General features: G+C 43.1%; 1 protein-coding gene across 1 annotated transcript; it reads right to left on the reverse strand.

The window, feature by feature from the left end:
* Window positions 1-1,152: 1,152 nt before the first annotated feature.
* LOC309358178 (tumor necrosis factor receptor superfamily member 10B-like) lies at window positions 1,153-23,788 on the reverse strand. Its single transcript, XM_081891074.1, has 10 exons — window positions 23,619-23,788; window positions 15,460-15,583; window positions 12,396-12,527; window positions 9,596-9,710; window positions 8,889-8,995; window positions 8,500-8,595; window positions 6,945-6,985; window positions 5,639-5,809; window positions 4,995-5,058; window positions 1,153-2,876 (listed from the first exon to the last, which is right to left on the reverse strand). The coding sequence occupies exons 1-10, from the start codon at window positions 23,715-23,717 to the stop codon at window positions 2,584-2,586; spliced, it is 1,242 nt and encodes a 413-aa protein (XP_081747200.1). The 5' UTR covers window positions 23,718-23,788; the 3' UTR covers window positions 1,153-2,583.
* Window positions 23,789-26,902: the final 3,114 nt, after the last annotated feature.

Here is a 26,902-nt window from a genome sequence, read left to right on the forward strand (position 1 = left end):
CTGCGCTACTCTAAGGTTCCAGCTGGACAATGAGCTGCAAAGGTGCAGCACCCAGTGCAGGTGACTGCAAGAATGACCACAGGAGGAACTTCAGGTCCAGGAAAGCAACCTGTCCTCCTAACGTAAACAACAGCAACAACAAAAAACAGCCACACAAATGTTTGACACACAACAAACATTTAAAAAGTATAAATACATTAACAATTTACCCAAAAATGCTTCACACCTTGTACAGGGACTGTGTCTGCACAAAAGCACTATTTAACACAAACCATTGTTACGTAGTAAACTGGAGGCAGAAAAATCATTTGATACCAAACAAAAGAGGTCCCTGGATATCTCCAAAGTGTATAAAAACCAATGGCTTCTAAAAAGACTAGCTTGCCTTATTGGTAAGGCTGAGTGCAGATTGTGATTCCTATGGACTTCCAGGAAAGTCTTGAACTAAAGTACTGGTTACAGAATCCAATTTCCTGAGGCTTTCAAGAACATTTCTTGTTCTTGCAGTTGCAGAAATCTGCTTGAATGTGGAGCCAGAAGTGGTGGTCTCAGAAGCCACAGGGATTGCTAAATAAGGCCCCATCTTCACTGTACATTTAAAGCAGTATCATACCACTTTAAAGAGTCATGGCTTCCCCTAAGAATCCTGGGAACTGTAGTTTGCTAAGGGTGCTATTCCCCTCAAAAAGATACAATTCCTGGGAACAGAGAATGATTGTTAAACCACTCTGAGTACTGTAGCTGTGGGCAGAATAGGGGTCACCTAACAATTATCAACATCCTTAACAAACTATAGTTCCCAGGATTCTGTGTGGGAAAGTCATGGCTGGTTGAAATGGTATGATACAATTTTAAATGTATAGTGCAGATGAGGCATTGATACAATGTGCTGAGGGGACATAAGGTTGTATTCAGCTAGGTCCTAAACCCATTGAAATTAATGAATCTCAGTTAGCCATACCCATTAATTTCAATAGGTCTTCTCTAAGTGGGACGAGCAATGGATATCAGTCATAGATTATTGTCCTCTCCCGTGAGTAGCAAAACCAACTTTCTGGGGGGGGAAGCAGAATAACTCTGCATAAGATTCAGTGTACTGCAGCCTACTTCATCAGATGAACCATGAATTATAGTCCACAGAGCCGTAAGCTATAACATTTGTTAGCTTTTAATGCACCACAAGATATATTTTTGCTGCAACCGCTACCCCCTTTGGAAAATGTTTGTGGAAGTACTCAATCTGCATAACAGAAATAAGAATTCTATGCCAGAAAAGCTGGATTCTGCGATTTGCTAAATGTTTATACCAGGGCTGGCATTGTTTCAAGATGGAGAATTGTTCATATTCTTGGGGGGAAAGTCTTTCAGACATGTAGCAATGAGATTTGATGGCAAACAACATTTTACATCCACACCTCCTGAAGACATTGGTCAAAGTAGACTTTAGCAGCACCAGAACCCCCCCCCCCCAATTCACAGCAAATACAAAAGGCATACTGGGTACCCATTTTATAATAAAAAGAAATGGGAGCCACAATGTTCATTGAAAAGGCTCAGTTTGGCAGGATGTTTTACACTGCAGCCTGTGCACCAAGTGAGATAACAATGTAGTTTGGTGGCAAGCACCTGGATCCATGAGCTTGTCAACACCCATGATCATCAACAAGAGCCTTTCATCCCTTGTCCCTCTCTAAAAACACACACACACTTTCCCCTCAGGTGGAAACACTGCATGGCTGACGAAGTAGGGGAGCAGCAAAGGCAGCCTCATGGTGGTCTTCAGACTTCTACCTAGGCAGTTATCTTTCCACAAGGGCCAACACTGATGCCAAAATCCGGCATTGCCTGAGCTCTGCGAGTGCGGCTTTCTCCCAGCTGAAGTGCAGAGTGTTTGAGGACCGGGACATTGGCAAGAAAACCAAAATGCTTGTTTACAAAGCTACTGTACTTCCAACTTTACTGTATGCTTGTGAAACATGGACCACTTATAAACGCCATCTCGACTCCTCGAAAGGTTCCATCGACGGTGTCTCCGAAAATTTTTACACATCCCTTGTCTTGGGAAGACAGGCAAACCACTATCAGTGTACCGGAAGAAACAAAGATCATGAGTATCAAAGCAATGAGTCATCAACATCAGCTTTGTTGGACTGGTCATGTTGTGTGGATGCCTGATCGTCTTCCAAAGCAACTACTCTATTCCAAACTTAAAAATGGAAAGTGTAATGCTGGTGGTCAACCAAAGAGCTTTAAAGACTGTCTCAAGGCAAATAAAAAAAAATGTAGTATAAACACTGACAACTGGGAAACACTGGCCTGCGAGTGCTCCAGTTGGAGAACAGCCTTTACCAAAGGTGTCATGGGCTTTGAAGACACTTGAACTCAGGACACAAGGGAGAAACGTGCTAAGAGGAAGGCACGCTTGGCAAATCCACACCATGATCAACTTCCACCCAGAGTCTTTTCACAAGTAAACTGTATATAGCTTTAAAGAAGAATAACACTCTCCTCCAGGCTCAACTGTTTTTAGAGAGGCTTCACAAGAACAGCTTGCAAGGAAGAAGCTTCGCATGACTATTGAAGTCACTCTTCAAGGACATACAGGCCCTGGGTAATCAGGGCAGCTCTTATTTTATCCTCAATGCCTTTGAGGTCCATGTTACAGAGCGCCTCCAGCAAAGAGCCCAAAGACGCCCCCTTCCCATTCATGTCGTGCCAGGTCCGTAGCATCTGGAACTGCTGCTCTTTCATATCTCCGACATGCATCAAAGCAATAGCATCCATATCGTTATCCAGCAACCCGAGGGCCCTCATGAATCTCTTCCAGTCCCTCAAGGGAACCTCTTTAATAAAGATGTTGAAAGACAGGCGCAAAGCTGGAAGGAAAGGAGAAAAATTAGGAGCTTTGTGTTTGCGGGAGTGAGACAAAAGACAGAATGCTTTGGCCCCAAACTCAAAGTTTAGTTTCCCTGTGGGCTTCTCCTTTAAGGTAACAATGAAATAAAAACACAAGTTGCTTCACCCTTATTAGTTCTGGGAGGGTAAATTGGAAATGTGCATGTAATGACTTGTGAATTTCAGAAGATGAACTGGAATCTAGCATCATCACCATCACTGATTAGTCAAAAGCGACTCAATGCACCTTATGGGGGGGATATTAGAATCAATGATAAAAGGAGGAAACTACAAACAACTTTACTGTGTGTGTGTGTGTGTGTGTGTGTGCACGCGCAGGCACACACAGATCCAACTGAACCCACATGATGAGCAGAAGAGAAGGCCACATACACACTTAAATACCCTCCAAATTAAGGTCCAAAAGATTAGCTGCAAAAGAAAATTCATTGCATACAATGTCCTGCACACTTTTCTTGCCCCAGTATAGTGGTACCACTAGCCTAGAACAATGTTCCCATTAAAATCATGTAAGCAGCCAAAGTCCTGATATCTTGCCACCTGCTGAAAATGTTAGTTCTGCCAAGCATTTATGGTGTTCTAGTAATTCTGCTGTGTGTGTGTGTGTGTGTGTGTGTGTGTGTGTGTGTGTTTTGTGGGTACAAACTTGTAACCCAATCCCCAATCCCTTGTCTTATTTTCAAAAATAGGGGAACTGTTTGGTCTCAATTCAGCTACTTTAGGTCTTTGTTTAAACTCCTAACATTCCTGGATGCTTAATTTCTATTTATAGCCTGACACGGCAGAATCAATTCTATGCCAAACTGACAAAGAACCATTTAGATGTTGTTCTCTGTCCCTGGGATCTTGTGCCAGTTATTCTCTGTCTATGGAAAGGGCTGCAGCTGCCTGGTGAAGCTTATGTTTTGCATGCAGATGTTCCCAAGTTTAGTCCCTGGCATCCTCAGGTAGGGCTGGGATGGAAGTGCCTGGATCTCTGGAGAGATGCTGCTGGCCGCTGTAGTTCAGGGGTTGCCAACATGGTGCCCTCTAGATGTTGTTGAACTCCAGTTCTCATCAGCGCCAGCTAGTATTGCCAATGGGCAGAGATGAAGGGAGTTGTAGTCCACCGACATGTGGAAGATATCATGCAGGCTGTTAGACAGATCAATGGTTTGAGACAGCTATTGTTGGCATCCATCTACCTTGAGAGACAATGGACTGCACCTCCAGGGGTGAAGTCAAACCACTGTTAACAGCACCAAAGTGACCTCCTAGGGGCACAAGCCTGGGCCATTTGTATGGAAGTCCTGGGCTGCCCAGAAGACAAGACCTTCTGGGCCTTGCTAATGTGGTCCAAAGGAAAGCAGAGCAAGACAGTTGGCAGCAGCTTGGCTGGAAGGAGACATACAAGGCGCCATCCAACTGCCTTAGGGACTCCACTCTGGATTTTTTAGGGTTTAATGCTTAGCCTTCTCTTCTCCCCAAGATCTCCCACAAGGCAGCAGAGGTTTAGGATCAGAATTTTCCTTCTCCTAAATCGACTACCTTCCCAGGTTGACAAGCCCCATCTGCCCTTCACTTCCCTCTACAGCAGAAACCGCCTTCTTGACTGTTGGGCCCACTATTGGTCTCGTCTGCTCAATCCATCAATCACATGCAGGAGACGTTCCTAACTCACAGAAGGTTGGAGACCCAGCGGCTACCCTCACCTGGTTTAGCCAGCCAGTCGAGGTCGTTCCCAGGGTGCGGCAGCTGCCACATGCTGACAGCTTCTAGGAGCCACAGGTGAGAGCAGAGTGCAAGGAGGGAACTTGGCATAACGTAAATCAGTAGCACTGGTTCCCACTATTCCAGTTATTCAAGCACTCATATTTATTTCTTCCTGCACTGAAAATGCTATCTGAACTAAGGAAGTTATATTTATATATATATGTTTTACTCAGAGTAGGCTCAATGAAATTAATGAACCTGATTGAGTTAGGTCCATTAACTTCAGTGGGTCTGAATGTGCCTATTGGTCCAAAAAAGCTTGGAGACCCCTGATTTAGCAATATATTTTAAGTGACTGTGCAGGCTAAGAATGTAAAGACATTTACCAGTCATTTGATCCTTCCCATTTGCAGGAACCAGATTCCTTCTCTGCTCTGTAGAGACCTGAACCTGCAATGGGTCAGAACAGAAACAAACCACATGTATTACTAAAATGAATGATGGAAGAGTACTGAAAGGATATTCCAGCTCTAGGTAAAGTTAGAGAATATTCTTTTCAGCTGCTGGCTGATAGGCAAGAGATATCCACCAGCCTCTTTGCAGTCTGAGTTAGCATTCTGCACCAGCCTCCTTTGTTCCAAGGGGCTTTAGAGGCTCCCCAAGACAGGTAATGCTAGAAGTGCAACAGCAGAGATCATTCTGGGTACAACTTCAGGGTTAATTCTGTTATCAGTAAGTAAGCAAGCTGCGGGTTTTTTGCTTAGCAACCAAGTAGCGTGGCAAGATGCTTGCTGGGGTAGCACATGCACTGATTGGCTGATTAGTTCTGAGAGTGTAAGTTGGGTTGAATGTCTCTGCTCTGCACAAGGTCTGAAATAAGAAACACCTCTGTTCCTTTCTCCTCAAATTATACCGTTTTTGTTCATCTTTCCTCAATAAAGTGTTACCAGATTTGTCTTCTCTCTGAACTTTGAGTTATTTATGTGACTTGGCTAACAGGAAATACCTTGTGCTTTTTCATCCTGTTTACCTCCTCTGAAGAGCCAGTTGTTTGCAGAGGTGTGGTTTCAGACCCTCTTGCTGCATTGGAATTGACACGTTCAAGTGAAGACGATTGGATCCTCTGATTAACCTGTACATCCCACAAGACCTCTACTTCCTGTGGTCTACGAGTACATTTTTGCCGCAGTCCTCGGAAAATCTTGCAATAAAACACAATGCAATTTTAGCCCACCAAAATGTTACTTGCTTGTGCATGGGTAGATTTTGCCTTTTTTAAAAAAGATACCTAACCTGCCACCTTTACAAGTCATATCTATCAGAATCCTGTCCCACCAAGTTAAATGAAATTTATTATTGATTATATTTGCATAGGCTTTCAGTCTAATCTATCCCCATGGGCCAACGGGCCAGGGCTGACGGGAATTGGGAGTTCAGTCACAACTGAAGGGCCACAGATTTATCATCCTTGATTTAAGGGAAAATTCTTGTTCCAGTACATGTCTTTACTATGGATCCAAAATATGAACTGCCCTGAGACCTGCAGGTATAGGGCAGTACCGGTATATATTTTCAATAAACAAATAAATAATTTTATAATTTTATAAGAAGGACTGCTGTGAATAGGAATGCCCCCTTCTAAAAAAGGAAGTTATGTTTTGAGGAATGAGGCACTCCAACTTGATAGAAAACAAAGTGCTATTTCTACAATACACAAAGAAATGTCACTAAATTTACACATGACCATTTAGTCTGGATACCCAATTTGGAGAGGAGGGATTCACACCCAGATTTTGACATTCTGTTATACTGAATAGATTTAATGGGTTAAAATCAAAATTATGCAACCCACTATATTCTGTGGGAGGAAATATTTCTGGAATTTTGTGAGCTAGAAGTGGGACTTAGGTTCCCTGTTCTGCCTCTTTGAAAATGAAGTAATAGTAAAAAATAAAAACAAGAAGGCCTTCCAACTGAGAAAGGAATCCTGATATTTTTGTGCAGTAATGCAATAGTGAAGTCACAATGTTATAACTAATATTGTGAAATAGGGGAAGGGGCATAGCTCTATGGTAGGGGACTTGGTTTGTATGCCAAAGGTCCCAAGTTCAACACCCAGATATCTCCAGGAAGATCCCACCCCGATACCCTAGAGAGCGGCTGCCAGTCAGTGTACACAATACTGAGCTAGGCAGAACAGAGGTCTAAACTTGGTATAAAAACAGCTTCCCATGTACCTTTTTAAAGATGTCATAATCTTGCAACCAAAAAATAAAATAAAAAATCCACTTATCCCTAATGATTTTACCCTCTCTAAAGAAGGAAGCAGGCCTCACCTTGGAGTCCCACACACTTGTTACAGATCCTTTTCTGCTGTCTGTAAGAGAAAATAGGATGCCATTACTATTTATTTAGAAGCATTTATGTACTGCTTAATATTTTAGCAAGCTTCCATCTGTAGGGTCCTGACCCGACCTTGGCTTGCCCCGACGTTCATCCATTAAAATGACTAGCCAAGACCAGAGGTTTCCCTATCAGCTTCAGGCCTCACATTTCAAAAGGGAAAACCCAGGACTACAGTGGCCAGACTCCCGATTCCCTACACCACACACAATGGGGGAAGCATGTTAATCAGTGAGGCAGTGGTGAGAAGCCAGCCACTGGCCACGTCCTGGCTGCCCTGGAACTGCTGATGGCAAAAGAGATGCATGAAGTCAAGGGCAGGCTTTGCACTTCTGTCAATGACCAACACAATAAGCACAACTTCACATTTCTCCCTTGGCAGGAGGACTATTGCTGCAAATAAATCCTACCCAAACTTATGCCTTTCAAGTGTTTGTTGGGTTACAGCTCCCATTCTTCCTCACCAGTGGCCATGTCAGCTGGGGCAAATGGTTATTGTAGTCTGTCCATCACCCCTGTCATCAGGGTGTGGAGAAAAGACTTGATCTCTTGCCCTCTGTTTCACCTGAGCAAGTCAGGAATATCCAAATACTTCCCAAATACGTGGGCATAGGATGAGTATTGTCTGCCAGCAACATCGAGAAAGGTGACCAGGTTCCAAGTTGAAGATCTTGCAGTTAGCCACCAAAAAAACCTCTTTGTGCCATGATCACCAAACCTGATGCCGCAGTGATATCAATAAGATAAAGGTGGAAGGAAGTCCTGGGGATTGTGGTGGGACACAAATGGGTGGGTGGGGGAGCAGAAAATAAGGTGTGTAAATCATACGAGCAACTTAAATTGGGCCTGGAAGAGAACAGGGAGACAGTAACATAATATATTGGCATCAACAACTGTCATTGACCCTCAAGATAAAAAAGGTGAATTCCGTAAATGCAATTTGTCGTTTCCATGGCAACTTTGTTCCCTTTGATCCACATTGGTGGATTCTGAGCTATTCATAACTCCAACAGAAATAGTATTATCAGTATGCGGATAATCTCAACTTTGATGCAACAGAATTCCCCCCCCCCCCCAACTATGTGTGCAGAAATCTCTTGCACCCAAGCAATGGCTGGGTATGATTTTCAGTTGTTGGCAGGGCAGGCTTTATTGTCCCTTCTCTCCATTGCATGTCTAGAAAAGCAAATTAATGGGGTAGGGGGCAAAACCTGTAGAATTAGGCAGATATGGATTTAATTCAGATTGACTAGGTGAATAATTCTAGTTCTTTTCAGTTTAGAGGAGACTCGGAAGCCCTCATCTTAGGACACAGAAAAAGGATTCTGTAGGATACTGAAGTTAAGCAGATGTGGACCATGTTGGCAATATGGATGGATGGCCACAAAATCCTCATTTAGCAGCACAATATACAATGCCCTGGTCTTTCTATGCTTTCCATGCCCATTTGGAACCTCACCCATAAAGGAGGCCAGAAAGATTTCTTACCTTTAGTACGGCACTTGCAAATTCCAACAGCAACAGCAACAACCAGAGCGACACAAGCCAGAATACCCAAAATCAAAAGTATATGTCCACTGGAACCTCAAGAGAAGAAAAACAGCAAGTTCCGTTACATATACAAAGTGATAATTTGGATTTTATGTGGGAAACCCAAAATAGCTGAAACAAGGACTATATACACTCAGTGGAAGGAAATAGGCAGAAAGCTAGTGGGGAAGATATGGAATGGGAAAGGGCTGCCTGGAAACCTGAACAATATTCTACACTAAAGTTTGGTTGCAAGTTCCGCTTGTTCTGTTTGAAAATCCTTGGCTAAACAGAATACTGCCTATTGCATTAACTCTGCACACACATACAGACTCTACTAGTCTTACCTGCTGCAGGAGTTTGAGAGGTTGCATCAGCAGGACCTGGGGTCTTTACACACTGCATGTCACTTTCAGGGGTACAAGGCTGAACCATTGTTTCTCCATCAGGACACCTGCCAGGCAAAAGAGGGAAACCAATGTAGATGGAACTAAACATTTTCTTGATTTAAAGGAAGCTGGAATTTCAGGTGCTTCCCTTAGAGATGGAAACAGTTTCAAAATAATCTTATAGTACTGTTGTATACATGTCTGCCCCTCAAGTAAGCCTATCTGTGTTTAAAGGAGCTTACTCCCAGGGAAGTGAGTACAGGATGGCAGCCTAAGCTTTGTTTTAGGGTTAGGAGGCATTTCTATGAAATAATTTATATGACAAAATGGGTCCTATGCAGTTTACAAGTATAAAATCCATACAATTAAAATCCATAAGTAAACAATCCTCTCAAAGCATTAAAACATTCACAATTTAAAAATACAATAAAAATAGCCAGTTAAAAATGTAACAATTAAAAAAAAGTTCAAGCAAATCCTTGCCTGAACAGGCATGCTGCCAAGAGCCAAGAGACAGGATGCCAATACTGATAGGGTCTTCCATATTTCATCAGGGAGGTCATTCTACAATACTGGTACCACCAGTAAAAAAGTGCTGCCACAAGCTGATAATCAGGTTGTGGCAAGAGTAACTGGGTTCCATTTGCTTATCTTAATGCCTTTACCTGGTTGTGCATGTATGGCATGTTTCACATGGAAGGCTAGGGGAGCAGAAGGTGCCGCTCTTACAAGCACACTGGGTATCACTGGTTGTGGTGCATGGCTGTAGCACCACCTCATCTGGAAAGACAATGGAACTCAAGTAAGTGGATCACCTTTTCTCCAGAACAAGGAATCCTGGGAGAATTGGTGAAATGTGCCAGATTGATTACAGCATCATAGTAGTTGCTTTGATGCAAGTGGAGCTATGCACGAAGTGAGATTTTTCAGTAACAACAAAAACACACTCAGCTTTAATAAAAGAAAAAGAAAAGCAAGCTTCCAGCAGGCATTATAAATGTGAAGAACCTTGAAAACATGTGGGAAGTATCTGGTGGATCTCAGAAATCTGCTCTGGAATTGTAATAAATTAAAGGCAAGATGGTTTATCAGCAAAGTATTCTAAAAAATTAACAAGACTTTTTGATACAACCGCTGAAGGATGTAATGAATGAAATATTAAATACAGGAAAAATACCAGATTCATGGAAAGAGGTGTATATAACATTACTTCCAAAACAAGACACAGACCTGCTCTCAGTTAAAAATTATAGGCCGATTTCTCTGCTTAATAATGATTATAAATTATTTGCCAATATAATGGCAAATTGTTTGAAACTGGTGTTAAAGAGTTAATTCATCAAGATCAATCTCACTTTCTTCCTGGCCGACAGATGAAGAATAATATAAGAAATGTAACTGATATAATAGAGTATCTGGAGGTGAGGAATGAAAAGCAAGCAGCTTTGATGTTTGTGGATGCAGAGAAGGCCTTTGACAGCGTTGTCATGGACCTTTATGAAAAGAACTATGGAGATGATGAATTTTGGAAATTTATTTCTAAAGGGAATTGATGCAATTTATACAGACCAGCAGGCAATGTTGATAGTGAATAATGTAGTATCAGAAAAATGTAAAATTACAAAAGGGACAAGACCCCTGTCATCATTAATTTATTTTAGTATTAAAGAATCTGATGAACAAACAAAAGGTATAACAGTTGGGTGCAAAGCATACAAGCTAAAAGCATTTGCCAATGGCTTTGTATTATGTGACAACCTGGAAAGAAATAAAGAAAAATATGGATGTTTGGGGAAGGATGAATTTATCACTATGGGGAAGAATTTCAGTAATGGAAATGTATTGCCAAGAATGCCATTCTTATTTCAAACAATACCCATAGTCAGAGGAGTGGAACACTACAAACAATAGCAAGAGATGTTTCCAGATTTATCTGGCAGGGGAAGAATCCAAGGATTAACTATAAATTATTAACAGGTGCTAAAGAAAGAAGCGTTTTTTCCCTGCCAGACTTGAAATTATATTATGAAGCGTCCTGTCTCTGCTGGCTGTGGGAGCAGATAACCTCAAAAAATACTGATTATCTTAGACCTTGAAGGTCATGATAATAAATTTGGTTGGCATGCATATTTATGGTATGAGAAGACCGAAGTGCATAAAGGGTTTTTGAATCACCTGGTAAGAAAATCAATTTATGATGTATGGGGAAAATATAAAAACCTGTTAGAGCAGAAGACACCATATTGGCTTTCTCCATTGGAAGTGATATCGCTGAAAAAGACTAATGCAAAAAGTGAATGGGCAACCTATGGAAGTAGAACAACAATTGAGATTGAAAAGTTTTGAGGACATAAGACATTTAGTAACAGACTGGTTGTAATATCACCGGTTAAATAATGTGTTTAATATGGATAAGAAAAATGGATATAGTAAGGAAATTTCAAGGTTTGAAAAAGATTTATTGGAAAATAATATGAAGTTACTTTCTAAAATGTCTAAGTTGTTGCTAGAGTGGCATATTAAATCAGTAATGATACAATGGGCACAAGATATTCAACACAATATCGAATTTTCATCTTGTGAAAAGTTATGGAGGGATGACTTAAAAGTTACAGTATTCTGTGTGTTGAAGGAGAATTATATGAAAATGATGTATCTGTGGTATTTAACACCTATAAAACTAGCTAAGATGTATAGAACTGCGTCAAAGGTATGTTGGAAACGTAAGGAGAAGGAAGGCACGTTCTACCACATGTGGTGGACGTGCAAGATAAAAGCATTCTGGGAAATTATATATAATGAGTTGAAAAAAATGTTTAAAACAACATTTGTGAAAAAACCAGCGGCTTTTTTACTAGGAATTTTAGGTGCAGAGATACCAAAGGAGCAGAGACTATTATTTATGTATGCAAGGACAGCAGCGCACAAACTACCGGGAAGATCAGAAACCAGGAAGAGAAGAACTTTAAGAAAGAATGGGTGAAATTTACATTGTAGTTAAGAGAACACTGTAAACAATTAAAAACTTTGGCAGGATTCAAGTAACGTTTGTAATGTACTAAAAACTGAGATAAAATTGGATTATGTAAGAAAAACAGAAAACAAGTGAAGCAGTAGAAAAAGACTGAAAATGGTAACCATGGAAGGGTGAAGGGGAATCAAGAGATTCAGGGAATCCTAAATGATGATGGTGGTGGTGTTTATTGTTTGAATTTAGATTTGCAATGTAAAACTCAATAAAAAAAATTCTAAAACATAAATTATGAAGTACACATTACCACTGTCTAATGTAAATTGCCTGCAAGTTTCAACCAACTTGGTTCTGCAGTACCTACGTAGTAACTGCAGAGAAAATCCTTTTGCTCTCATGTGCAGCTCATAACCATTGGCTCAGCTGTGAACGCAGTGCAAGGCTGTGCTCTGCCTCTAGCCCAAAAGAGCCCCCAAGCTGCCCCAACTCAGTACCTAGAGGTCTGCACTCTGTGCAGGGGAGGCATCTTTCAAAATCATTCAAATATTTGGAAAATCTATTATTTTCACAAGGGTGGCAAACCCCTTCAGTTCCTGAACTCTTGCAATGTTGGAAGACAGAATGACCTGCAAAAGAAAAGAAAGAAATGTGTTAGAAAAAGAGCATAGAAACCGTCTCACAGGCCAGGAACTGCTCACTCATGTAAGAAAACTCAGTCTCTATGCACACAACAAATGCACACTGGGGTATGTGTGTTTTTGATTGTGTGCATAGGTGTTTGTGTGGTGAGAATGTTCACAGAACCACAGAACTGAATCTTAGAATTGTAGGGTTGGAAGGAATCCCAGGGATCATCTAGCCCAGCCCTGCAATGCAGGAAACTTTTATACAACCGTATATTGTATTTATAGCTTCAAATGTAAGTTGCTTGAAGACCTTGGTAACAAGCAACTACTGGTAAATATTACTACAGTACCGGTAACTACTACTACTACAAATTATGTGAGCATGCCTGCAATAATATTTTAAGGCAGCACATCACTTCACTGAGGGGCCCCAAACGTTTCTTTTCTTGAAGGTGGGTGGGAATGGCGACCCTCCAATATCCCCTTCTATCTCATCAAGTAAACTGGCAGCTTTCTCCGCAGCTTTTTATCCCTCAAAAACCAACTACAGCATGAGGGAGAATGGTAATCAATCTGCTCCAAGCCTATCAATTGTTTCAGTTCTTCAAGTTTCTGAACTTGACTTCCTTCATCTATTCAAGGCTCTTATCTAGACAGCAAGCCAATTGGGCAAAGGTTTCACCAGGTTTCCTTTTAATCTCTTTAGAAGTTTTTCTGCACTGTTCAGCAGTAAGCCCAACATGGGCTCTCGCCCTTTTCTCAAAGAGCAAATAATCTGAGGTTTCTTCATCCCTCATTTCTGAGCAAACCTCAAGGAGAATTCCACAAATCTCTGGGTGCAAATATGTTATTCTGGCTTCATCTGGAACCTTTAAATCATTACAAGTTCTCTCAAAACTAAATAAAGTCTCCACATCACCCCCTTTTTCATAACATGGAAATTTCTTTTGTTTCACTGAGGCAATTTCCTCACTTCTCTGTGGACTTGGTAAATCTGCTCTTAGTTGTATTTCTTTTATATTTTTATATATTTCTTTTTCTCTGACTGTATTTTGGCTAACTGAATCTGCTGTTCTGCTTGAAGTCTGTCTTTTCCCTTTTCTACTTCTATCTTGGCCATCTCAAGTCTTATTTTCATAAATTCTAACTACTGACTAGAACTTCCCTCAGAAGTCACACCTTCTGATTTTGCTCTGTTCGTGACTCTTGAGTTTTATAAGGGAGTGCCATTTTCTGCCAGTAATTTTCCTTTATTCCTTCACAAAAATATAAAATACTTTATTGTATCCTTGTATTTTACTTGTGGGACTACTGTACTTAGTTGTGAGTTTTAGTTTCAGATCCCACCGCCGCCGCCACTGTAGTGTGCCCACCCCACCCCCCTTTTTCTGGCTTTTTCAAAAAAGTAAACTGTCACTTAGAAACTTTGGGAAGTTAAACAGAAAAAGGATTTATTTCACAGAAATATTTCAGAGCTGGAAGTCTTCCAAGAATCTTTCTCTGTGTGTAGATGTCACAGGCTTCTCAATCAGATGGTACATTTACAGCTTTGATTTTCTTCAGTTACTTAAACTCGCCCCAAGTGTTAGAGAGCTGAGGTTTCCAATAATGTGAGGGTCCTGAAAGAGGCTGGTCCTTTGTCCTTTGTCTTTCAGTTTCCCAGCCTTTAGAAATCTCGCACCTGAGGCTCCTCTGTTAGTCTATCAGAGCAGGGGAGCAGCACATACTTCCTTTCTAACTGGTTTCGGATTATTCTCCTCTCACTCTCTCCTTCCTATTGAATTGGGATTTAAGTGGAGAATTCCTTCACTTCTCCTCTCCCAAAATTCAGCTTCCCAGTTCTCCTGTGTCTGTATACCTTTCAAAGACATAGCCACTGTCTTTCAATCTAACCCCCAGCTCAGAGACTGCCTTCTCTGGCTCTAAATAGTTCCTTAGGGCAGATGTCACACAGAGTTTATACTGCTATCCAGTTTAGTGCCAGCACCCAAAAACGTGGTGTCTCCACCCGCCTGAGTGAAGCTCCAGCTCAGCACAGAGCTACATCCCTCAGGTGGGATTCTGCCTGCGCTGCACCAACAAATTCCGCTTTGTCTGAACCTTCTGTCACAGAAACGTTTACTCCTCACCTTTCCTTCCTGATGGAACCAAAGGCAAAGTACATAAGAAGCAGGTACACTGGGTTCCCACCCTGACCCTGACCAGACCTAAACTGGCTTCCGTTTGCTAGGTGGCGCATCACCTGAGGCCATTTCCCTGAAAATCAGAAATGGATGATGCAGGAAAAATAGTGGCAAGTTGTTTGTGGTATTTGTGCTCTTTTTAAAATTCTGTTATACTGGAAGCAGACACTAGTGAGGGAGGAATATCTGACGTGACGTACCAGAGTAGCCTCTCAGAAGCAAGAGCAGAATGAGATTAAAGATTATTTTTTGGTCACAGAATGTATTTTAATTTTTGAACCAGAAGGAGGATCAAAAACTTCCGAGTCACTTCCTTAACTACAGTAGGTTGAATTCAGCGGCGGCATTTTTCTCTCAAGTAGACCTATTTTTTCCAGTCCTCACTTATAGCTCAATGTGGATTCCAGGACTCCTAGACATGGTTTTCCTTCTGGATTATGAAGCTGGGTTATTTTCAAGTTCTAAACTGCTGTTACATGGACCTCCTAGCAGGTATAACAGGACCACACCTGCTCAGCTTCAGCAACGTCAGGTGCTCCTAAGCCTTATGCATTTCTAAAAGCTAGTTAAGACAATCAGTATTTTTGCTTGTATATACTATATGAAAACTCCTTCTTACGCAGCTATTCATCAGTTACTCTGGTTAATATTTTTCAGTGTCACAAAGATCAGGGGGCGAAAACCCAAATGGAGCCAAGTAGGCAGGCATGCAGGGCAGACTGAGTCAGATCAATTTGAGGATACAGTACCTGCAGGGCATTTCTTACAAATGCGCCCTTTGTGTTCATAGAACTCATCATTCTGTTTCAAGGCCACAGATACGGCGTCTTCTGGGTTCTGGGTTGCACCAAGGCTTGTTGCTTTGGCTTCAAGCTGATAGCAAAGACAAGAGGGGAGAGGAGTTACCTTAGACTGCCTCTGTCCTAAGACTTTCTGCTGAACTGGCAAAGTTTATGATCAATGCCGCCATGGTGTCCACACTTGCTAACACCCCAATTCGCCTGTGGTTTTGGAGGGCGATGGGGACACTTTGAAAAATTGTTGCCATGCCTGGAATGTTTCAGACTTCTGCTCCCTCCAAGGAATGAATCTTACATCCAGACTTAGCTAACCAGACTCATTTTAACAGGAGTTCATAGATCTTCCAGTTGTTCTCGGTGCCAGATGTACAAAAGTCCCCTGACTAGAAAGCAAAGGTCTTCACTGCTGCTGCTCTGGTCTCTGCTCACCCCTCCTCTCAGAGCTGCTTAAATGCATCAGACTATCTAGCACAGGACAGTGGAGAGCTGGGATTTCAGGAGGAAGTCCTTCCACCCCTACCTGGAGATACCAGAAATTTAAACTGGGACCCTTTACACATAAATGGGAAGAGTTTGGCTTTTCATTAACAATGCAGACATCAATGGGACATCTCAGTTCCTTTCTCTCCCCTACTGATTGGTGAATCCCAATCTTCTCTGTATTGCAAAAAAGTCAAGTCTTCTGTACTGAAAAACACACACAGAGAGACAACCACCCACCCCACACTTTTCTGCACCAAAGTTCCATTCTATCCCCCTTCGTGATTTTGCAACCTACCATTGGAGCTGGGCCCTTGGGGTGCCCCCACCACCACCACACAGAAGCACCTGGCTTAGAAGCTGATCGGCCTGCCCCAGAGTACCAACCAGCCTCAAAAGTTGGGAGATTGAATCCAACATATTTCCTCCTCTCAACCTCCACCACCCTGCCCAGCATGGCCCCCCCTCCAGGCTCCTTACTTCAAAGATAAGCAGAGCAGCCCAAAGCACCCAGCTCAATGAGCCCTCTCTCAAGGGCACCTCAAACAGAGACCAAAAGCGCTTCCATTGCCTCCTGGCTGCCCCAAGCCCAGCTAAAGTCCCCCCCCCCGGGGCACCAGGTGGCTTAGCTCTGCAGCTGGGCTCTGGAGCCCCAGCAGCCTGCAGAAGGGCAGCCATGCTCCAAGCAGCCCCAAGAGCTCAGCCTCTTCTGACTCTATAATGGCTAACACACACTTCTGGATTTTTTTATATACTCATATTAAACATTTCCCCAAACACCCTCACTTTCTTGCAAGTCCACCACATGTGAAAAAAGATCCACCTACCTCTTTACACTTTCAGCAATTACAGTGGTACCTCAGGTTACGAACTTAATTCGTTCTGGAGGTCTGTTCTTAACCTGAAACTGTTCTTAACCTGAAGCACCATTTTAGCTAATGGGGCCTCTCACCATCGCCACATGAATTCTGTTCTTATCCTGAAGCAAAGTTCTTAACCCAAGGTACTATTTCTGGGTTAGTGGAGTCTGTAACCTGAAGCATATGTAACCTGAGGTACCACTGTATTAGGAACCTTCTTACACATTTTTGATAATTTGTTAGGTGTTAAGTACCATCTACGTATCATCCTCATACAGTTTTTTTGTTTTTTGAAAAAGCATAGCAAGTGGGCAAAACAAACTTCTCATGGTAGAAGAAATTATGCAAGATCATTCCACACCCCTCCCCAACTGGCCACATTTTAGACAAATAAGATAATAATAATAATAATAATAATAATAATAATAATAATAATAATAATAATTTATTTGTACCCCGCCCATCTGGTTGGGTTTCCCCAGCCACTCTGGGCGGCTTCCAACAAAGATAAAGGAAAATAAAGAATAATACAGGAGCTATAGAGAGGTGTTCTCTCCACTGGTGCTGTCACCCTGTCACCCCCTCCAACTACTTTCTGAGGGTGAAGCATTACATCCTCCTCGCCTTGTCTACACATTTCAGAACTGCTTCTTTCAAACACTGATAAGAATTGAACTCCACACACCCTTGTCAGCCTCCTTGTTCAGACAGCAGATAAGATATCCAAGAAGCTTATCTAAAAACAAGCACAAATAGCAGAAAATAAAGCTCTCAGTCAAATGGACTAATGCTGAAAACCTAAACAAACTTGCTATGAGTAAGTCTGTGTACACACTTTAATGGCTTAAAATGCAGTGAGGTTCAAGTTGCATTTGTACATTGCTTTACATGCCAGAGGGGGCAAGGATGTGTTCACCTGATGCACATTACCCATCTGGTTTCCCCACACTTGCAACACCCTCCCCCCCCCCATTGTTATCTGTGCATATGCAACAACCGTGTCTCATGTCCATGCCTCAGCTTAACTGAATGTGGCTAAGTTTTCAAATTGAATGGATACCAATTTGAGGGGGAATGCATCAAAACAGCAGTATTTGTTAAGAAACTACACAACAAATATAGATTGTGGCTAATGTCATGTATAAAGGTAAAGGTAAAGGTACCCCTGCCCGTACAGGCCAGTCTTGACAGACTCTGGGGTTGTGCGCCCATCTCACTTAAGAGGCCAGGGGCCAGCGCTGTCCGGAGACACTTCCGGGTCACATGGCCAGTGTGACATCGCTGCTCTGGCGAGCCAGAGCTGCACACGGAAACGCCGTTTACCTTCCCGCTGGTAAGCGGTCCCTATTTATCTACTTGCACCTGGAGGTGCTTTCGAACTGCTAGGTTGGCAGGCGCTGGGACCAAGCAGCGGGAGCGCACCCCGCAGCAGGGATTCGAACTGCCGACCTTTCGATCAGCAAGTCCTAGGCGCTGAGGCTTTAACCCACAGTGCCACCTGTGTCCCTAATGTCATGTATACATGTCTTCAAACACCCGCAATGGGACACCAGCTATGTTCAGTGGTGCTTATTACTGTTTTAAGAACATGCAAAACAGAAGTGCTAAATGCCAACCAGTTATCCCAGTGGCTTTGGATCTACCAGCTAGAATATTGCTTATTAATAAGCAATATTGGGGAGAATACTGGCTGGACAATGTTTCCTTAAACTGCACTAAGTAAAATACTTTTAAATAAATAAATGCTAAAAAATTGAGGAAACTCTCTGAGAAGGCTTCAGAAAGGAAGGTCATAACCTTGCCTTGATTTGATCTAGTATCTGTTTTGAAAAGTGCTTTGTCTGCCTAACCATCTGTTTGCTATGGGTTTGGCAGTCACTCAGAATATTTCACCAAACTTGGCACAATGATTCCCAAGGTGGGGACTGTGGTTTTCACTGGTGTTGGGATGCCAGCCACCATATTATCCCTTCATCAGCAACTCTGTTTTTAACTGAAAAGGGAACAAGTTAACCAGCAGCAAACCGTACTGCCTAGAACCATTTCAGCTTAACCCTCCGATTCCTGCTGATTAGGTACAGCCACAATAGCCACAGAATCTGGTCTACCAACCATACATAAAAGCTTCTTCCTACAACAGTAATGTAGATAAGAACACTGCCTGTAAGAAAAGCCTTGCTGCATCTGGCCAAAGGCTCATCTAGGCCAGAAGCTGTCCCTCAAAGTGACCAACCTGCTGCATGTGGAAAGTCAACATACAAGACCAAAGCACAACCACTTTCTCTTCACTTGTGATTCTGAGAACTTATCCAGAGGCAGAATAGGAAGGCCTGCATTTCCATTAAGCCATAAGCATCAAAAGGTAACTGTTGGTACCTAGGAAAAACTCCAAAATACTCAGTTGGATAATGTCTATTAAAGGTAAAGGTACCCCTGACCATTAGGTTCAGTCGTGGCTGACTCTGGGGTTGTGGCACTCATCTTGCTTTACTGGCCGAGGGAGCCAGCGTACAGCTTCCGGGTCATGTGGCCAGCATGACTAAGGCACTTCTGGCGAACCAGAGCAGCGCACGGAAACGGCGTCTACCTTCCCGCCGGAGCGGTACCTATTTATCTACTTGCACTTTGATGTGCTTTCGAACTGCTGAGTTGGCAGGAGAATGTCTATTAGGAGCAACCAAAATGTCACAGAACTATGGCAGCCTTTGAGTTTTCCAGAATGCTTAATCAGGCATTAAGTTGCTACACCAAGCAGGCAGAAAGGGGTGCAGGAAACCACAAAAACATACAAAAATTAGAAAGGATGTTGCAGTCATGAGGTCAGCTTATCCTTTAGGCTAATTTTCAGAAATGGGTAACGATCCTTGTTTAATTCCAAATTCCTAGGTGTTTAACTCAATACCTGTAATCCCTGTGAGAAAAGTATTCCCAGTGCAATCTCCATCTTGGAAGCAAGTCTGCAAGTTGATGTCCTCGCAGTAACAATCAGCCTAATATTTGTACATCCACATAAACCGCACCAATCTCTTGCCTGATGAAGACTTATCGAGCTCTCCAAAGTTTGCACAATTGTATGACATTTTGGTTAGAACTAATGAAGCTACTACCCAACTACTGTATACATTTTGGAACTTTTGCACTAGAAAAGTTAACTGCTTCTATTCACCAGTCTGTTTTATTTTTAATTCTAGAATTTATGCACCACGTAGCTTACAACTATTAAAAAATGATGCCAATATCGCAAGATTACGATATTAGATTTAAAAATAAATAGCGGAACAGCAAAGCAGTAAACACACTAACCTTTTAAAAGGCCCTAATGGGGGAAAAACATGTATGTGATCGAAAACACAATGATTCACCCTCTATGAAGTTTTCAAATAGTGTCTTGAAAGAAAACCACATTTTAAAATGTATTACTAGAATGCTGCCTCTACATCTTTAATTCCAACCACTCTCACAAAACCTTCATCTTCTCCCTCAAAGAACTGTTTTAGCAGAAATAGAGCAAGAAATATAGAAGTTTATAAAATGTATTTTACAGTATTTCCATGATGAGGAAACATGAGACCAACTGTCTTAACTCAAAACTACCATCCTGAAAAAAATTACACCAAAGTAGGCCCATCAGCTCATAAGTGCCTGTAAATAATTTCCTTTTATGCACCTCAGAATCAAAATTAAGGAAATCATTTGAGAATTTAATTTTGCCAAAAGTCAGCAGAAAAATCCAGGATTAAACCCCACTGGCATTTGCTGCTGCTAAACTTATGCACCATAAATCTAGTGTTTCGTTCACAGTTATTTAAATAGGGCTGGCAAGTTGATGAATTAACTTTTTGCCAGCTTCACACCAGGCCAGCACAGCAAATGATAAAATACTGAACTATTATGTGGCAACCAAAACTGTGGGAAAAGGAGCGGTCACACGAAGTCACATCACTGTAAACCTGGATGCTGCCTATGCCCGCTTTACCTAGGAGAAAGCCCCAGCAAGTCGTTAGGACAGGCAAGAGCCTGGATGCTGCAACACTAAGTCTGGCTAGAAGTGCATGAATATTGCCAAGTATTGCATCAGAAATAGGTATGTGCCGGCTGGGCTGCGCAAGGGGGCTGTCTCCCCCAATAGGAGGGGAAGAGCGGCTTGGCCAAGATGGGAGGCCTTAACCCATCCGGAGTCCTTCCTCCGGGGGTTTCCACTATTTCCAGAATCCAGCCTTCTCCCTCCCCTTTTACATCCCTTATTTAAAAACCGGATCTGGCTTCCAAGGGGTTGTTCATTCAAAGACCTAACTAGAGAATTTTCAAGGCAGTCAACACATCCTACCTGCCGCGCTTGGCCATCTTTGTCTCAACGTTTCTTGCGCGACCTAACCAGGTCTACTCGAGAGCAAGTCCCACCGAGTTCTCAATAGGGGCTTTCACCTAAGCGCTGAGCTCTGCTAAGCAACGCAGCACCAAGCAGCAAAATCCTCGACGGTAAATCCCCCCGCCCCCCGCTTTAAGGCACCGAGACTTGCCTCTCGAGTAAACCCACGGAATACCGGCAGAAGGCAAAGAAGCGCAAAAGCACTTTTCTTGATTACCTGCGAATGCTATCAACTCGGGACACAAATTCAGAAGCGGGACAAGCTACAGGCCTTTAAAAGAGGCCAGGAGGACACATGTTCCACGGAGCCCCTTTTTAAAGACTCGCCCTGTGTATCTATGCCCAGTGGCGTAGCGTGGGGGGTGCAAGGGGTGCCAGCCGCACCGGGCGCAACATTTTTGGGGGCGCACTCGGAGCTCTCTGCCCCTATCTGGTGATGGTGGCTCACTCTCTCTCACACAGTGCTGGCTGCGAAGGAAAGGACGAGGCTGCGCGCTCCCCAGCCCAGGCGCCGCCTTCTGCGCGCACACTCGCTTGCAGCTAGAAGCCCTGCAGAAAAGGCCGTCGGGTGCAGGAGCGGCGCCTACGTCGCGCTTCCCGGAGGGGGCGCATCGCCCGGCATTGGCGCGCGTTTGGGCGGGCTGCGGAGGGCGCGAGCGCTGCGTGCGCCCCAGGAGGCCGGCGAGGGCGGGAAAGCGGGCGGCTCGCTCCTCCCGTGCGCCCGAAGGGGCTTTTTTGGCGGTTCCCCCGCTGCTATGAAGTCCTAAGCAACGAGAAGGAAAGCGCCTCATGAGCATAGCACTGGAGGGTGAGTCTCAACTTTTCTGGACGAGCACTCAATGTGTTGCAGATATTAAGCATAAGAAACGCTCCTCATTGTCCACACCCATAAAAATATTCATTTATTTTTTTATAAATATTTTATTAAATTTTCAAATACATAATACAAGATCCCTACACCAAAAAGCCAGAACCAAAATACCAAAGAGCCATATAGAAAGAAAGAAATAAAAAAGAAAAAAGAGAAAAGAGAAAAATATAACCAACCATTCAGTACAACTTTTCTTATATAACTGATTGGACTTCCTCACATCTCCTTACCCTGCATTATTTATAATAAGAATGTCAGCAAATTATTACCTTGTTTCATACCTTATTTTGTACTTTCCAAATATTATACTTCTAAATTTAAAACAATTTTTATCAATTGCTCATACCTTAAAATTAAACGTAGTGTTGCCTTAAATTTCGACCTTTTCTTACTTATAACTTAATTTTCTATTTTACAAAGTCTATTTGCTGGAACTGATATTTTCTAAATCGTGCAAATACTTAACATTCATACAACTTATAATGTTTTTGTAAATAGTCCTTAAACTTATTCCAGTCCTCTTCCATTGTTTCTTCTCCCAAGTCTCGGATTCTGCCAGTCATTTCAGCCAATTCCATATAGTCCATCAATTGCGTCTGCCACTCTTCCAGTGTGGGCAAGTCTTGTGTCTTCCAATACTTTGCAATAAATATTCTTGCTGCTGTTGTCGCATACATAAAGAAACTTCTGTCCTTTTTTAACACTTTCTGGCCGACAATGCCCAAGAGGAAGGCCTCCGGTTTCTTAACAAAGGTATATTTAAATCAGTGGCGTAGCGTGGGGGGTGCAGGGGGGGCCAGCCGCACCGGGCGCAACATCTGGGGGTTAGGGTTAGGGGGCGCAAATCCACGGGTTAGGGGGCGCAAATTACTTGCCTTGCCCCGGGCGCTGACAACCCACGCTACGCCACTGTCTATGCCAAATTAAGCACCGATTTAAGTCTCCAGTGTGAACACTAAACTTTATTCACCCGCACGCCAACGGTCCAGATCTGCAACCCGCTCCGACTCCTGTTTCTAGAGAGATCCCCCCCCGGTGGCCAGTCCCGCTGCAAATTCCCCGATTTCCCTCGACTGCTCCCCAAAAGGAGAGGCGAGCAGACAGGACTTGCCCGGGCATGTTCTGGATGCAAAAAGGGACTTACGGGAAGGCTTCCGAAGCGCGCGACTATCTGAACTGCTCGATTAGGCGCCCCCCAAACTGCGAGAGGGGATGGGGCTGCCCGCCCCTAGACAAGTGGGGGGGTTCATATCTAAACCCACCCCGGACTTCTTTCCCTCCAAGGCCAGGTTTCCTCTGCGAATCTTTCCCAGCCCCTCTTCCCGACTCGGCCCGGGCACGAGGGCATGTCCGAGACCAAAGTGGGGCACCACGCGCCCAGCCCCTAATCGGGGGCCACTTCTGTTCTGCAATGAGAAGCAGCGTCCGGAGAGCCCCAGGGCGCATTTGAGGTCTCTTCTCGCGCAGTCGCGAAGAGCGAAGGAACCCAAAGCGGAGCTCCAAGGAGCCGGGGAAGTTCGCTACTCACCAGAACGCACAAAATCACCCAAAGCGCAGGAAGCCGCTTGGCTGCCATGGCAGATGTGTGGCGATGGCGGAGCTGGCTTTCCAAGGGACAGGAGCACATCCCGGGCGGGCAGAGAAGAGCGCCGTAAGGAAATGTCGGAGCGACAACGGGGACAAACTTGAGCCCAGCGCGACACCTTCGCGAGCCAGAGACGCACTGCCAGCCCGACCCGCGCCCGGCGCACTTTCAGGGGCCCGAGGCGCCGCCCATCGCCTGACGTCGCGTCAAGGCTCCAGGGGATTCCCGACGCGACGCTCCTTAGTTCGCGCTGCCAAAGAGGGATCGCGTTATCGCCCCGAAAGGCGCCGAAAGACTCCGTGGGGCTTTTTGCCGCAAAAACGAGTGAATTAATTTCCATTTTAGCTCTTTTTCTTTGTTTGCCATTTCACCAAATAGTCCCAGGATATCACCTAGACACAAAATAGCACAAACTCACAATTAAAATGAGTACAAAACATAGTTAAAGTCATAAACTGAAATCAAAAAGCAAAAGCAAAAGCAACCGCTATTCGGGGGGCGGGGACAGCACAGAACAAGGCAATTATTATTATTATTATTATTATTATTATTATTATTATTATTAATTTACCCCACCCATCTGGCTGGGTTTCCCCAGCCACGCTGGGCGGCTTCTAACAAGGATTAAAAATACATCAAAATGTCACACATTAAAAACTTCCTTGAACAGGACTGTCTTCAGGCAAGAGGATCCCGCTCGGCTGAAGGCCTGAATAAAGCAGGAGTGCGTCTTGACTAACTGGCAAAGGATACAGTAGCACAAAGGAGACGCACAGCCCTCGAAGTCACTTCTCCAGGTGCACAAACCAGTCGTGGGAAAAACAAAGGGACATGGGGCACCTGAGGACATAATGAGGTTGCGGTCCTTGCCCAGTTTTATTTGACTTACTCCTGAGTAGACAAGGTTAGGACTGTGCTGCACATTTGTTAGTCTTTTGAAAAATACCACAAGAATCTTTACTGGTCAATTGGAAGCTGCTCTGGGAGACTTTTTAGCAAAAGAAAAGGGAAAGAATGGTTTCCAATCAATTAAACTGTTGCTGCAAAAACAACATAGTCCAGTAGCACCTTAATTTGCAACTCTTAGCAGAGTTGAAGTGACCTATCCCTCTGGGTCCTTGTTACAAAACCAGGAACAAAGCATGCCCAGGCCTCAAATCTACAATCCAAAAGATATGACAGGATTGTATTGACACACAAAGAGGAAAGGGGACGAGGAGGAGCGAAAAAAACAAAAACGAATCCAGGCATTTACTCTTAAAGTTACAGTCTATAGCCAGCTGGGGTAGGAGTGCATTTGTGTTAGGCCCATCACAGATTTGAGCTGTTGAGACTTTTGTGCTGCCAGCATTTTCTCCTCTGTATCCTGTCACCGGCCTGACTGGCAAGTGAAGGTAAATATAGAAAAAGTGCCAGGCCTCATCTAGCACCCAGGTGGTCTCCTAACCAGGTACCAGTGATCCTGACTCTGCTTAGCTTCCTTGACTGGACAGGATGGGGTCTAGGGATGAGCAGCAAGCTGGGCTGTGGGCCTTCGCAAATGCCCAAGGATGCTAAGCTCCAGTGCTGGCCCTGCTGCTCTTGACCCTGCTGGGCAGGGCGGGGGGGGGGGGCTTTATTATCTGTATTATGCTCACCTCTCCCCAGTGGAGCTTAATAACACTTGGTGGTGTAGGGAGTTTGATTGGAAACTGCTTTACAGTCATGAAAACTAATTTTAGCTCTCATATCACACTAATTTTGGCCCCAGTTCTCTTTAACCTCATCCTCATTCCTGCTTCCTGTATTCCCTAACCCCAAAAAATAAAATAAAAATTATTATTGAGATTTTAATTGTACACTCCAGTCCAGGGATGGATTAACCATTAAGCAAAGTAAGCACATGTTTAGGACATCAAGGGAAGGGGGGGCACCACAGAACGTTTCCATTGCCAGATTTTTAACATTAATGGTCACTAATTGCTCAGCTGAGCATTCATTTTTTCAGCTGAGGTACATTAAAAATTATGCAACAAGGCAGGTACAGAAGCAGATGTGTTACGTAAGATTAGTTTTGAGGCTCTGATCAAAGACTTTGCAATTAGAAAATGTAGGAGAAATTTTGTCAAATATAAATAAAGTGCAGGTATACAAAAATAAACTTAGTAGGTTTTGTTTTACGTATTTTGAAAAATAAAATTTTATTTTACAGTTTATTATTGTTTATATTTTGAATATTTTGTCTTCACAAAAAGTTCCAATAGACGTAGCAATAATTGGCCATGTTCCCAAGCCTGCTAAATAAAGCCTGTAAACTTTATTTAAATTTCATATTTAGCCTTAGTAGGACTTCTATAGGACTGTATCTGCCCTTGGTGTTCCTAAATGCTGGTGGATCTAAATCTGCAAAGAGAAATTAGCATTATAACACAATTGAAAGTCAATTAACCCCTGATAGTTATTCTAATTTTCTTACCATTCTCCTACCTGTGTCCTGTATATTTAAAGCATATATTGTCTGTGTGATGTTTTGCCTTAATTCCAGTATGTTTTATCTTTTTTGCATTGTTTATATTGTTATTATTTCATTGTTATCAGATCATTTCTGTAACCTTTAACATTTGTTGTGAATCACTCTTTTTATACTGTAAACTGTCTGTGTTCTTTGGGTGAAGGGCGGTATATAATTAAATTGTTAGTAATAATTGAAAATAAAAGATTGGGGAGGGGGTGGAGAGCCCAGAAAATCCTGTGGCCACCCCATACCTCAAAGCAAGCCCCAACAGCAAGAGTCAGAATTTGTGTCCCCTCCACTTTGAAATTCCACCTGAAATTGCATCTACAGTGGTACCTCAGGTTAAGTACTTAACCTGGAGTACCACTGTATACAGATAAATTAGCATATGCAATTTTCTAAAGGGTATTTGTTGCTGCCATTTACAGTATTCCTTTATGGTTTTAACTAACTATAACTGAGTAGTTTTTAAAAGCCTATCTTTTGTTTGCCCCTATATGTTTTGAGTTTCATACTTTAAGCATGACTCGTACCTTAAGGTGACTCATACATTTCTATATACAGTACCAGTAAATGAATAGCCGCAACAGACCACACATTCCTTGAGGTGTTCCTTGAGGTGTTGTGCTGGGCAAAACTCCAGCTCGGAATTGTAATGCAGCCAGCATTACATTGATAGACATTTTTGCAGATGGGCAGGGCTGGGATTAGGTTGGCAGTGGTTCCACCAGTG

Source organism: Podarcis melisellensis (genome assembly GCF_964234715.1).
Source record: "Podarcis melisellensis genome assembly, chromosome: 15".
NCBI lineage: Eukaryota > Metazoa > Chordata > Lepidosauria > Squamata > Lacertidae > Podarcis > Podarcis melisellensis.

What these genes read in the sequence shown, in the direction of transcription:
- LOC309358178 (XM_081891074.1), bottom strand. Translation starts at nt 23,717, where the DNA reads ATGTGCTCCTGTCCCTTGGAAAGCCAGCTCCGCCATCGCCACACATCT. An exon ending in TGCCATACATGCACAACCAG is followed by an intron (nt 8,996 to 9,595) that starts GTAAAGGCATTA and finishes TTTGCCTGGCAG; the next exon opens with GTGTCCTGATGGAGAAACAA. An exon ending in TGGGAAGGATCAAATGACTG is followed by an intron (nt 2,877 to 4,994) that starts GTAAATGTCTTT and finishes CTTTCCTTCCAG; the next exon opens with CTTTGCGCCTGTCTTTCAAC.